Source organism: Gopherus evgoodei, chromosome 10 (assembly GCF_007399415.2).
Source record: "Gopherus evgoodei ecotype Sinaloan lineage chromosome 10, rGopEvg1_v1.p, whole genome shotgun sequence".
In the NCBI taxonomy this organism is placed as follows: domain Eukaryota; kingdom Metazoa; phylum Chordata; order Testudines; family Testudinidae; genus Gopherus; species Gopherus evgoodei.
Genome location: NC_044331.1, coordinates 15,517,796 through 15,530,020, shown reverse-complemented (window position 1 = coordinate 15,530,020; position 12,225 = coordinate 15,517,796). Strand labels below are relative to the sequence as shown.

The 12,225-nt window shown below is 45.9% G+C and overlaps 1 protein-coding gene across 2 annotated transcripts in view; it reads right to left on the bottom strand.

The window, feature by feature from the left end:
- ABHD2 (abhydrolase domain containing 2) overlaps positions 1-12,225 on the bottom strand; it is a 65,891-nt gene that overhangs the window by 14,250 nt on the left and 39,416 nt on the right. For both annotated transcript variants that reach the window (XM_030577007.1, XM_030577008.1), the window contains 2 exons: positions 5,535-5,718; positions 1,033-1,125 (listed from right to left, as the gene is read on the bottom strand). In XM_030577007.1, the coding sequence (XP_030432867.1) occupies positions 1,033-1,125; positions 5,535-5,718 (277 nt within the window). The remainder of the gene's footprint in view (positions 1-1,032; positions 1,126-5,534; positions 5,719-12,225) is intronic.

The window sequence follows — 12,225 nt, the reverse complement described above, 5'->3', positions numbered from 1 at the left end:
ACATCGATGGAGCCCCGTCCAGACTGGTGAGTACTTCGATTTTAGAAATTCGACTTCAGCTACGTTATTCTCGTAGCTGAAGTTGCGTATCTAAAATCGATTTTAATTCCTAGTCTGGACGTGGCCTTAGTCAATGAGCTTCTTTGGAAGGCAGAAATAAGCAGCTAGGCTCAGGCTGTATGAAAAGGACCCCCACGCACACTATATGGGAGCCTATGACAGGCAGGACATAAAGAATGAATGATATGCTGGGGCAAGCTTCCCTTCCCCTTTTGTTCACCAAAATCCTCCCATTCTCGGAAGCTGAAACTTATTCACAGGGTATGTCTACATCTACAATTTTGCAGCGCTGGTTGTTACAGCTGTATCAGTACAGCTGTATAGGGCCAGCGCTGCAGAGTGGCCACACTTACAGCAACCAGCTCTGCAAGTGGTGTTAGATGTGGCCACGCTGCAGCGCTGTTGCACACCACGGGGAAGGAGACCTGCTTGGAGGGGGGGTCGGGGAACGCCAGAGCACACCGCGGGGCTGGATACCTGCTTGGAGGGGGGGGTCGGGGAACACCAGAGCACACCGCGGAGAAGGAGACCTGCTTGGAGGGCAGTGGAGTTTGCTTACTTACCAGAGAGGCTTCCTCGGGTATGCTGGGATACCTGCTTATTCCACGGAGGTCAACAAAAACGCTGGTGAGTGTCTACACCGGATGACCAGCGCTGGTGATCCAGCGCTGGATCCTCTACACCCGAGGCACGACCGGGTGTACGGCCAGCGCTGCAAACAGGGAGTTGCAGCGCTGGTAATGCCCTGCAGGTGTGTACACATCCTAAGTTGCAGCGCTGTAACCCCCTCACCAGCGCTTCAACTTTGTAGTGTAGACAAGGCCACCAGATTTCTAGGTATGGATTCCCTCTAATTTAAATTTTACCCTTTGGATGATCCCCTCTGGAACTGCACATTAATTCGGCGCTGCTATTGCAGCTGAAGCTGGCTGACCCACGTAAATATTCAAAGCAGATGCCCTACTACCATACCTGTGAGAGAGGATGATTTTCTTCATGTTGTCTGCCATGAGGAAGTTATAAAACCTCCGACACTGATCCCACTGCATGAAGGTTTCCTGTGCCCTAAACACAAGCACAAGTCAACAAATCAAAGCAGGTAACAACTGCAAATGTCTGCTTGGAACAGAGCAATAAACCACAGTCTCCAGGCCACTATAACAAGGTGTTATGTAAACAGGCTGCAGGTTTTCCCACCAATGCCTTAATCTCCGACGGAAGAATTTGGTAAATGTCAGAAAAGATGTCTACATAGTCTCATTAGGCATCAGCTAATCACCACTATACCATCACTGAAGTGTCCTGCATCTCAGGGCAGCTTTAGACATTGATGGGAGAGGTTTAAAGGGACACTCAACTTACATCATACTTGGCATTTAGCCTACCTTGTAACAACCATGACATATGAAGAGTATGCAGGGATACTCGAGAGATTGAATATGTTTCACTATTTTGTTAGGTACAGCATTTCACAGTACTTTATGCACCGTTAAGTTTGGCTGTTTCCTCTGTAGGTCAGTTTTCCTTGTTTGTGCAGCTCTTCTGTGCTGCAACAAGGTTGTGAAGTGTCTAAAACAGGAACTCCACCTCCAAAACGCACAAAAAATGGTTGGAGGACAAAGGGATAAATGAAGGACCTGAAGCGGCTACATTCTGAACTGGTGTCCCTGTAATTGTCCTGACTGGTCAGAACTCCATTTCACAGCTTACTAAATTAACACATTACCAGTCTCACAGAATTATTCACATCAGCCAAATTATGTGAGCTCTTCCAGAGCCAAATGTTCCCCTTTGCTATGCAAAGGTCATGAGCAGGTTATTTCTATAACTGTGAACCCTGTTACAGGATAATGAAGAAATATACAGTTCCTCTTATTTACTGAGCAATCCAAGAACCCTTGGGGTGAGAGACTACTTCAGGAGTTTAATCATTAATACCATGGGAACTAACAGATCAGAGAGATTTATCAGGACTTCCCAAGTTCAAGCCAAAAGCTGTAAGATCCCTAGCAGAGCATGAGTTAATGAATAAGCTACATTTGTTCACAGCACAATACGCACCAGGGCTTAATGCAAGAATGGGATTTAGCCTCAAGACTTCCTTATCTCCATGTCTAGCCAGGATATATCTGCCATACACTTGTGGAAAAAAAGACTCCATTTCATAGGAAAGCTCTTCGCAGGCAACTGAATCTTTAATGTCATTTAAATCCAGGTTAATTGTTAGAGCTATCACACTTCTCCATAGCTGCTGCTTTGGACAGCAGGCCTTATGCTATAAAGAGCCTGAGAAGAGTGCAAAATGAAACCATTTCCTGTATTTAATGATCTGTGCAGGTTTCATGGGCACAGGAACCTATGCCACAGCCTACAGCTAACACTGAATGTCACATTCCACATGGTTGAGAAGCAAGGCCATGTTGTGGAGAGCAAACTCAACAGCAGAACCAAGCCTACACAGATACCAGAGATTTCACAATAGAAAAGCATGTCACCTTTTAGCCTTTGGGGTTGAATTCCCCCATGTGAATTAACTGAAGAAAATAAGGCCTTTATCTATTTTCCTCTCTGCAGCCTTTTCTCACTGTCAGTACCCTGGAGAGCCTGCCCTGCAGCACCCAACAACTCAACAGCTTTCCCAACGGATCCAAAATCTCTTTTACCTTGTCTTTCCTCAGTCTCTCTCCTATCAACCGCCAACTGCCTTAGAATTTATCTTAGAGACGGTACAACAAAGGAAAGGAATCTCCATCTAGACCAGGGATGGGCAAATTTTTTGGCTCGAGGGCCACATCTGGGTATGGAAATTATAGGGGGGGGGGCATGAATGCTCACAAAACTGGAGATTGGGGTGCAGGAGGGGGTGAGGCCTCGGGCTGCGGTAGGTGGGTGGGTTGGGGCCGGAGGTTGGGTGCAAGAGTGTGGGGGGGAGGCACTCCGGCTGGGGGTGCAGGCTCTGGGGTGGGAATATGGGGTTGGGGGTGCCGGAGGGTGCTACAGGCTGGGACTGAGAGGTATGGAGGGCAGGAGAGGGATCAGGGCTGGGGCAGGGGAGGCAGTCAGGGGTGCAGGCTCTGGGTGGCACTTACCTCATGTAGTTCCGGGAAGGGAAGCAGTGGCATGTCCCTTCTCCGTCTCCTACGTGGAGGCACAGCCAGGTGGCTCTGCGCACTGTCCCATCTGCAGGTGCCACCCTTGTAGCTCCCATTGGCTATGGTTCCTGGCCAGTGGGAGCTGTGGGGGCAGCGCTTGGGGCAGGGGCAGCATGCAAAATCCCCTGGCTGCCCCTACATGTAGGAGCCAGAGGGGGGACATGCCGTTGCTTCCAGGAGCCGTGCGGAGCCACATCATGCACAGAGCAAGCCCCCAACCCCACTCCCTGGCTGGAGCACCAGAGCGGGCAAGCCCTGGATCCTGCTCCCTGGCAGAAGCTCTAGAGATGGATTAAAATGTCTGAAGGGCCGTATGCAGCCCCCAGGCTGTAGTTTGCCCACCCCTGATCTAGACTGACCAGCCATCCATACCATGTGTACTCAGGGCTTACATACAGACTTGATGTAAGAGGCCAACTAGGAGTAATGCTTAGCAGTTAAATCTGGAGGAGCTTTGCACCCTCCCATTCCACACACTGAAATGGTCTACATGGAGGTGTGTCCCAATACAAACACACACCCTCCCTTCCTTCTAAGGGAGCTTTCTTAATAGCCCTCTTTCAACCAGCTATTTGGCTAATGAGCAGTTAAAAACAGCAAGGGAGGTTAGGCAGGGAGACTTATTTGAAAAGCCCTCTTGCCAAAAGAACAATAATGCACAGCAGAAGTTCTGTAAATGGAGATTTGCTATAACAAGCTCGGCCAGCAGAGGGAGTCAGGAGCTCAACAAGCAGCTAGTTTTCTGCACCGCAGGGGGCACTCAAGGAAACAGATGTTACTTCACACTGAGACAAGTGGGAGTCCAATATCATGTTAACAGGTCCTGTCCTAGACTGCCAATCTGCCAGAGCTTCAGGGGATATTACTAACGCTAGCACACAGGGAAAAGAGCTACTCTGAGCAGGTGTTTTGGCTACAAGCATGGAAATTTAGCATACATTTTAACAGACAAAAAAAGGAAGGACTAGAGCCCAATATAGCGCTTGCAAGCCCTGTATACGGCCAGCCTCCACAGCTATGCTGCTGCAGCCACAGTAGACCAACAGAGCACTGATCTTCGGGTCTCAAACCCATACAACACTCCAGACATGTCCCTAGCACACTGAAATCCTTTCTGATTAGGGAAGCAGGTAAACACTTTCACTGTCTTAGGACTCAAACTAGCTATGACCTGAAGTCTCAGGAGGATACGAATTGGTCATTTGTTTAAATTGCTGTATTCCAGCTTCAGATGATGTTTTAATACTGTTAAAAAGCTTCTGCAGCCCATGGTTAAAAACAGAGGTTTAACTGCATGTGCATTCTTCCCTAGACTTGGCTGAATATTAAGGTGACTATTTTCTAACCAAAACCAGCATTATTATGCATGCAGTCAGAGCATCTAAAAGTGCTCTCTAGTGTTTAGAATTCAGCCATCAAATCCCTTAGTTTCAGGTATTTGTAGTGAACCCAAAGTATTTAGGTTCCTTGGCCAGGCTGAAGTTATCTTTGCTATGCTGATCCTTTAGCGTAGGGAACAGTCATTTTTGCAGCAGCAAGACCACTGTTGCTTATCCTCCTCCCTCTGAGATGGAGACAGAGTCAGTGATTATTCATCTTACTGTGTGGCAATAGAAATCTTCTCAGCTTCCGGAGAACACTGCATTACTACAGGAGTTCTGTACTAGAAGGCCGTGGTAACTAGCAGAGAGAGGCAGGTTCTGGCAGTGTTTGCGGGGCCAGGACTCACTAAGGACTCACATGATTTTAGTGTTCTCTCCAGTGGAGTGCCTCTGACTAGCAGAAGTGACTCTTCCCCAGTGCTTCCTTCCCAGTTATGAGACAAACACTGAATGGTCATGGAGATGCCATTTTAGCCCATAACTTTGTGCTGCCATTCACCATCACCCACTCTCAGTCTAAATTTGGGCATGTAGTACATCATTATTAACACCAGGTGGAGCTCTTAAAGCTTCCATTTGGAAGACCACATCTTGTTTTGCCACTGACTAAATCACAGATTAAAGCCAGAAGGGACCATTATGAATCCCAAGATACTTGCTGCTCGTACTGGTTAGGCTAGTCAGAAATGTTCTTGCTTGTGAACCTGGAGTGTCCTTAATAAACAACTATACAGCCCAAGCCGTCTAGCTAATGGGTCACTCCAGGAGAGACTGGAAGGAGGGGAGATCAAGCCTCTCTTTACAGAAGGTAAAGGCAGCATTTAGTGAGTCCAGAGAGTATCACTCGTAGAGGTCAGGGTGATGCATGCTGGCAGAGCAGGGAGCAGCTTGTATCCCAGCTGCCAGCACTATACTTCCACAGGAACCTGTGTGGACTTACCTTAGCGCGCTGTACCCTTGGCAAACACTGACGCAGCACAGCACTCTCTCTTGGTTGGCCTGGGTCTCTCCTAGGTACTTGCACACAATGTTTCCACCCAGGCTGAAGCCCACCACAACCAGCTGGGTCTGAGGGAAGGTCTTCTTGATGTAGTTAACCATGGCTCCAAATTCCCAGGTGCAACCTGTGAGAAAGGCCAAGTTCAACGTAATGTTTTAATCTTAGTGTTAGACCCCTCTCCAGCTTTTAAGCAGCTTTAGCAACTATACTGGAAGTTTGTGTGCCTTCCAGCACTGGCTTCAGAAGAGAAGGTCTCCAGAGGGTAGAGGAATCCTGGTTACCTCAAGCTCAGTTATGCTGCTGGTCAGAGACTTCACTACTTCTAAAGAAGTAACATGCATGAGTGTACCAGGGAACAGCTGGATGTAGCATGCTTGCAACACACACGCTGGGGAACATACAACACTACCGTATGAGGGTGCAACTGTCCACCTAGACTCATGCACAAAGTGCAGGGCATGGAGGCAAACATGTCACTGTAGGAGTTTTCCCATAGACAGAAACAGCCCTAGATGCTACCCATGATGTAGGGGAATAGACTAACCCTTCAGCACAAAGGATCCCAAGGTCACTGTCTTTGGAGTAGGGTATCTTGCTATACCCAGCATTTCAGAAATAGCAAGACTGAATTCATTTTGTGTTTGACAAGATCTGAATGAAGGAACGGGAATAATAGGGTCATCTCCTTTCCTTCCACTGAAGATAGAGACATCACTTAGAAGATGGAAGTTACAAGCTGGGTCACATAACAAAAAGTCTTATGGGACTATGACCAGTAACTCTGGAGTTATACCTAATGGAGCAAATAGATTGACTTGCTTGTTCAATCTCTCAGTAAGATAGGACACGCAAAATAGAGCTTTGATAAGACATGTCTTGCATCTATCCCCCCCCCCCCCAAATATATTAGTTTTCCTGAACTCAAGTGTTCACTATTGAGATTTTGCTCTCACCTGATGTCTAAGCAGAAGGGTAAGTGTATTTGTCTAGAAGATGGAGCTCTCTTCTGACTCAAGCCTTAAGGTTTACAACATACACATGAGCACTTACTACAGAAAGTTCTCACACTCATAGGCTTTACAGTCAGAAGGGACCATCTGGATCATCTAGGACAGGGGAGGGCAACCTTTGGAACATGGCTAACCAGGGTAAGCACCCTGGCAGGCTGGACCAGTTTGTTTACCTGCCGCATCTGCAGGTTTGGCCGATTGCAGCTCCCATTAGGCCAATGGGGGCAGCGGGAAGTTGCACGGGCCGAGAGTTGTGCTGGCCACTGCTTCCTGCCACCCCCATTGGCCTGGGACGGGGAACCATGGCCAGTGGGAGCCACAATCGGCTGAACCTGCGGACGTGGCTGGTAACAAACTGACTCAGCCTGCTAGGGTGCTTACCCTGGCGAGCCATGTTCCAAAGGTTGCTGACTCCTGATCTAGGCTGACCTTCTGCACATCGCAGGCCACAGAGCCTGACCCACCCACTCCTGTAATAAGCTCATAACATCTGGCTGAGTTACTGAAGTCTTCAAACCTTGATTTAGAGATTTCAACTTACAGAGATCCACCATTTACAGTAGAACCTCAGAGTTATGAACACTTTGGAAATGGAGGTTGTTCATAACTTTGAACAAAACGTTATGGCTGTTCTTTCAAAAGTTTACAACTGAACATTGACTTAATACAGCTTTGAAACTTTACTATGCAGAAGAAAAATACTGCTTTTCCTTTTTTTTAGTAGTTTACATTTAACGAAGTACTATACTTTTTTTTTTGGTCTCTGCCATTGCCTGATTGCATACTGCCAGTTCCAAATGAGGTGTGTGGTTGACTGGTTGGTTCGTAACTCTGAGGTTCTACTGTATTCTAATTCAAACCAGCAACTGACCCATGCCTCACACTGCAGAGGAAAGGGAAAAAAAAAAAGGGGGGGGGGAACACACCTCAGGGTCTCTCCAATCTGACCCCGGAGCCAAATTCCTTCCTAACTCAAATATGGTGACCAGTTAGATCCTGAGCTCATGGGCAAGACCCATCGGATACACACCTCAGAAAGAATTCTCTGTAGTAACTGAGGAGTCCTCCTCCTCCAGTGTCCCATCTCTGGCCGTGGGAGATATTTGCTAATAATATTTGTGGATAGGCCATATGTCTTGTCCTATTCTACAGATCCAGGAATATCACTTCTCCATTTGCTAGCTGAACGGAAGAGCTTTCAGTTTTCAGGAACAGTATCCTTTAATGATTTGCACTGCCACCAGTGCATACATTCCCCTTTGACTCAGATAGGAGAGTGCATGCACAGAGTAGCATTTGTGCTCAAGTTCACATATGCTGCTCTCCAGTAAGAATGACCTATTTGCTGCAGTCTGGCCTGACTGACATCATCCTCAGCAGCTGGAGGAATCTTCAATACCAGATTAAAAAGAGTCTTTCAAATGCCACATTTTGATCATTAACCATCTGCCCTCCTCTTCCCTCCTCATCCCCCACAGTCATGCCCAAATTCAAACTTAATTTAATTATTTCCAGATAGGGAGGGAGAGGCTGTCTTCAACGAATCTCAGACAACTTGTGTTCTAGTCCCGGTGTATATATTCTGCATCTGAGACACGGTCCTTTATTTAAGGTGAAGGCTGATCTCATGATTAATGCACAGGATTGGGAGTAAGGAAACCTGTGATTTTATTCTGGGCTCTGCTACTCACCTGCTGTGACCTCAACTGTTGACAAATTTATGCTGGATAGCATATATGTGTATAAAAATCATTATTAATATGTTATCTGCACCAAATATATTAGTATGCATTAAGCACAATAATATAGCAGTTATACAGCCTAAACTGGCCTATATCTTTACTATAATCCTGTTCACTTATGCTAAGTATCCCATAACACCTTGCATTAGCCAAAGTAAGCTTTGGCTTAAGTAGATAGCAAAGATGTCGGGATCAGGACATAGGAGTATTTTACCATAGTAATAGATAGGGAGTTATTCTCATAGGTCAGTATTGGAATACCCCAAAAGAAGATGACAGAATAGAGGTTGGTCGTAACTCTGAAAAGTTCATAACTCTGAACAAAACCTTATGGTCATTCTATCAAAAGTTTACAACTGAACACTGACCTAATACAGCTTTGAAACTTTACTGGGATTAAGAAAAATGCTGCTTTCCCTTTATTTTTTATAGTAGTTTACATTTAAAACAGAGAACTGTACTGAATTTGCTTTTTATTTTTATGGTCTCTGCTGTTGCCTGATTGTGTATTTCGAGTTCCAAATGAGGTGTGTGGTTGACTGGTCAGTTCATAACGCTGAGGTTCTACTGTGTATGATTGTTCTACCCTGGTACAAACCTAGAAGGTACCTTCATGGACCAGCATCTGAAATTCTAGTATCTAAAACAAAGATACATAAAGGAACAAAACAACAAGCCAAGGAACTGGGACAAACTGATGGGCTGAATTTTAGTGACTTGTAAGGAAATATGTAACTTGTAAAATAATCCTATACTACCAGCTGAAATGCATAACTTTGGGAGCATACCTTCTGCATAAGGTGAATGTGGCATGAGACAGCTTCCTAGAGACCATTTTCCAGTACTATACAGGCAAGTCTCACCTTACGCGGGGGTTCCAGTCCACAGTTAGCGGCATAAAGCAAAAACCGCGTATAGTGAAACACTCATTAAGTTGAATGGCGGGTGGAATCGCCCGCACAACAGATGCAGTATTTATATTGTTATTTTTCTTTTTTTGCCCATTTTTGCCGACTGTGCAAAGCTGAATTTGCATATGTTAAATGAGCCTAAGATGCGACTTGCCTGTATTATTATTGGCTTCTAGCAATGAATTGACTGACATTGGTTATTTGGTCTCTTGCGTATATTTCATAACAAACCCAAGTGTCGTCAAACAGTTGACTATACCATTTATTGGCATTAAGCGAGTCACTGCATCTCTACCACAGTTGCCCTATTTGGGAAATACCGCCTTTCCTTTCGCAAGCATTTTGAAAGGTGTGGCTGAAGAGTGTTAAGTATTGTTATGGGTGCCCTGTACATGGGGTGATCTCATGACAAGTACCTATGGAATGCAGAATCTGTTACAGCCTGCCTTCCTGATGCAGTTACAACAGTCACTTTTGGGTACCCGCAGTGTTGTTGTAGCTGTGTTGGTCCCAGGGTATTAAAGAGACAAGGTAGGTGAGGTAATATCTTTCGCTGGACCAACTGCTGTTGGTGAGAGAGACAAGCTTTCGAAGTTACACAGAACTCTTCTTCAGGTCACTTCTGGGTATATTTAGATAGAAGTGAGCTGGGCACTCTTATCTGTGTTGTGCTTCCTGCCTTTGGTAGAGCAAAGAGATGCCTAGATCTGTAGCTAGAATGGTAATGGGAAGCCAGCACTTGGGCACTTTGCTTTGAGACTGGAACCTTTGGAGAGAACCTAGAATGGGTTGTTTAGATAAACTTGTGTTGCTCTATGGATATTCCCATCACCCTTACTGGGGTGTAGCTAGTGACCGAGACTGAGCTGATGGAGACCAACCAGCAGAAGAACTCCTCTCCTCATTTTCTGTCTCGTCTGCCTTCACCCTTTCCTCTGTTTTCTCACCCCGTGACATACTCTTTAGACCAGTCCTACATGCCCCATTTTGAATGGATTCACTCTGAGGCAAAGCCATAGCCTGTTAAACCTTTTAATTCTTTAGAGTTTCAGGGAAGGGACATAGCTGCATGGATCTCTTTGGCTAACAGGCTCAGCTCTCAGGCTAGTATTTACCACAAGTTCCCAATCCTTGCTCTCATGGTAGCACAACTGAGCTAGAAAAGAGAGAACCTGTAACAGGAAGAAATAGCAGTCCAGGGCCTACAGCAGAGTTCAGGGGTGAGCCAGCTCCTCTCCTGAATCACTGCCTAAGGGAGGCAACAGGCATTCTGCTAGCTAAAGGGTGGGCATGCAAAGGCCCAGGATCCTTATTACGAATGAGACAGAAGCTGGCAAGAACCAACAGGTTTGCCTCACTTAAAGTGCATTAGAAACAGATCACTGTGGCCTTCTCAGGATTTAAGAACCTTTCACTTGCCTCCAGGGGGGTTTCTGGCACTCAGATTGACTGAGTTTCTGGCAGCACCTCCTTGTACCCTTCTAAAACACCATTTGTTAAGGTTGTTTTTAAATCAGCCAGTAACACTTCACAAATCTCAGCAGCTCCTCCCTGCACCTCTTAAAACTAGTAGAGCATCTTCCTTTGTCTCCAGAAAAAAAAGACCACTGCCAAAGCCAGAATATATCAGGACACTGCATCTGTGAGCCACACAGTTAAAACCTGAAACCCAAACAAGAGGAATTGAAGTCCAACACTGACCCAATGTAAATTTAGCAGCTGCTGTGCTTAAGTGAAGAACTCCTCACTGCTCCAGGGGTCACAGCACTACAGTTCTAACCCAAGGCCTGGCCCTCCAATGAAAGTCCAAATAATTTTTGCTTAAAATCCATTTATGCTAACTCGAAGGCCTCGTCTAATAATGTACTCTCCTGAGCAGCGAACCGCGGCCAGCGGGAGCCGCGATAGACCGGACCTGCAGATGTGGCAGGTAAACAAACCGGCCTGGCCACCAGGGGCTTTTCCTACACAAGCGGCGTCCCAAGTTTGGGAAACACTGGTCTAGAAGAAGCCAGCCATCAAAATAATTACTGATCATTTGACTTGAGGGCTGCGAGCAAGAGCTTCAGAAACCTGAAACCGAAGCAGCAAACAAGTCAGGCCTGGTCTATGGGATGAATAATTCAAAAGGTCCCTGAATTAGATTATCCTCTTCCCAAAGGATATTTTAGCTGTCGCTGAATTCCTACAAGGATGCTAGCCTATTTGGCTTGGAGTCAGAAGAAAGTCTACATTTCTGAGTTTATTAGACCTGCCTGGCTCGCTGTTTGGCAGGGCACTCTTCAAATGAAGTTATTTTTCTGAACCATCTTGAGGAAATGCTGGGCATTCCTTGCCCTTTGCAAGACTGTAAGAAGAAATAAAGAGCCACGTCTCTAGTGCTGCACTAGAGAATATCACCTTGGGGTCCGAGCTCAAACCCAATGGAGTCAAGGCAAAAAGTGCCATTATCTTCAGTAAACTTTGTATAACTCCTGGACTAGACTCTCTTTAAGGCTTATCAGATTTGACACTAGCTGAAGACAGGACTGCATGTTTAAAGAATATGACCTTGATTTGTAAGCCCCGCTAGGCACAGTTGTAATGAGCATATTTTGCCACCATTCTGACCAATTCAGGCTCAGGAGTTATTATTAGGCTTGAAATTAGAACTGGCCTGATCACAGTCAAGATTTTCAAGAGTGATTAGTCGTTGGGAGGAGGAAGAACACAGGACTTGCTACCTCAAAGGGGCTTTATTTGCAGAGAGCAGGTGCTCAGCATTTATTGAAAGAAAGACTTAGGCTTTCTGATGGACTCTCAAGTTGGGCTGCCAAAATTCAAGACACTCAAAGTTACTAGTCAGTTTTGAAAACCTTGGCCCACATGCAGACTACTGCTGGGGCGTTTAGACACTGCAATACTCTAGGAAAACCTGAACCTCAATCCATACAGCACAGATTTGACTGGTTTCCCTAAAAGGTGAGGG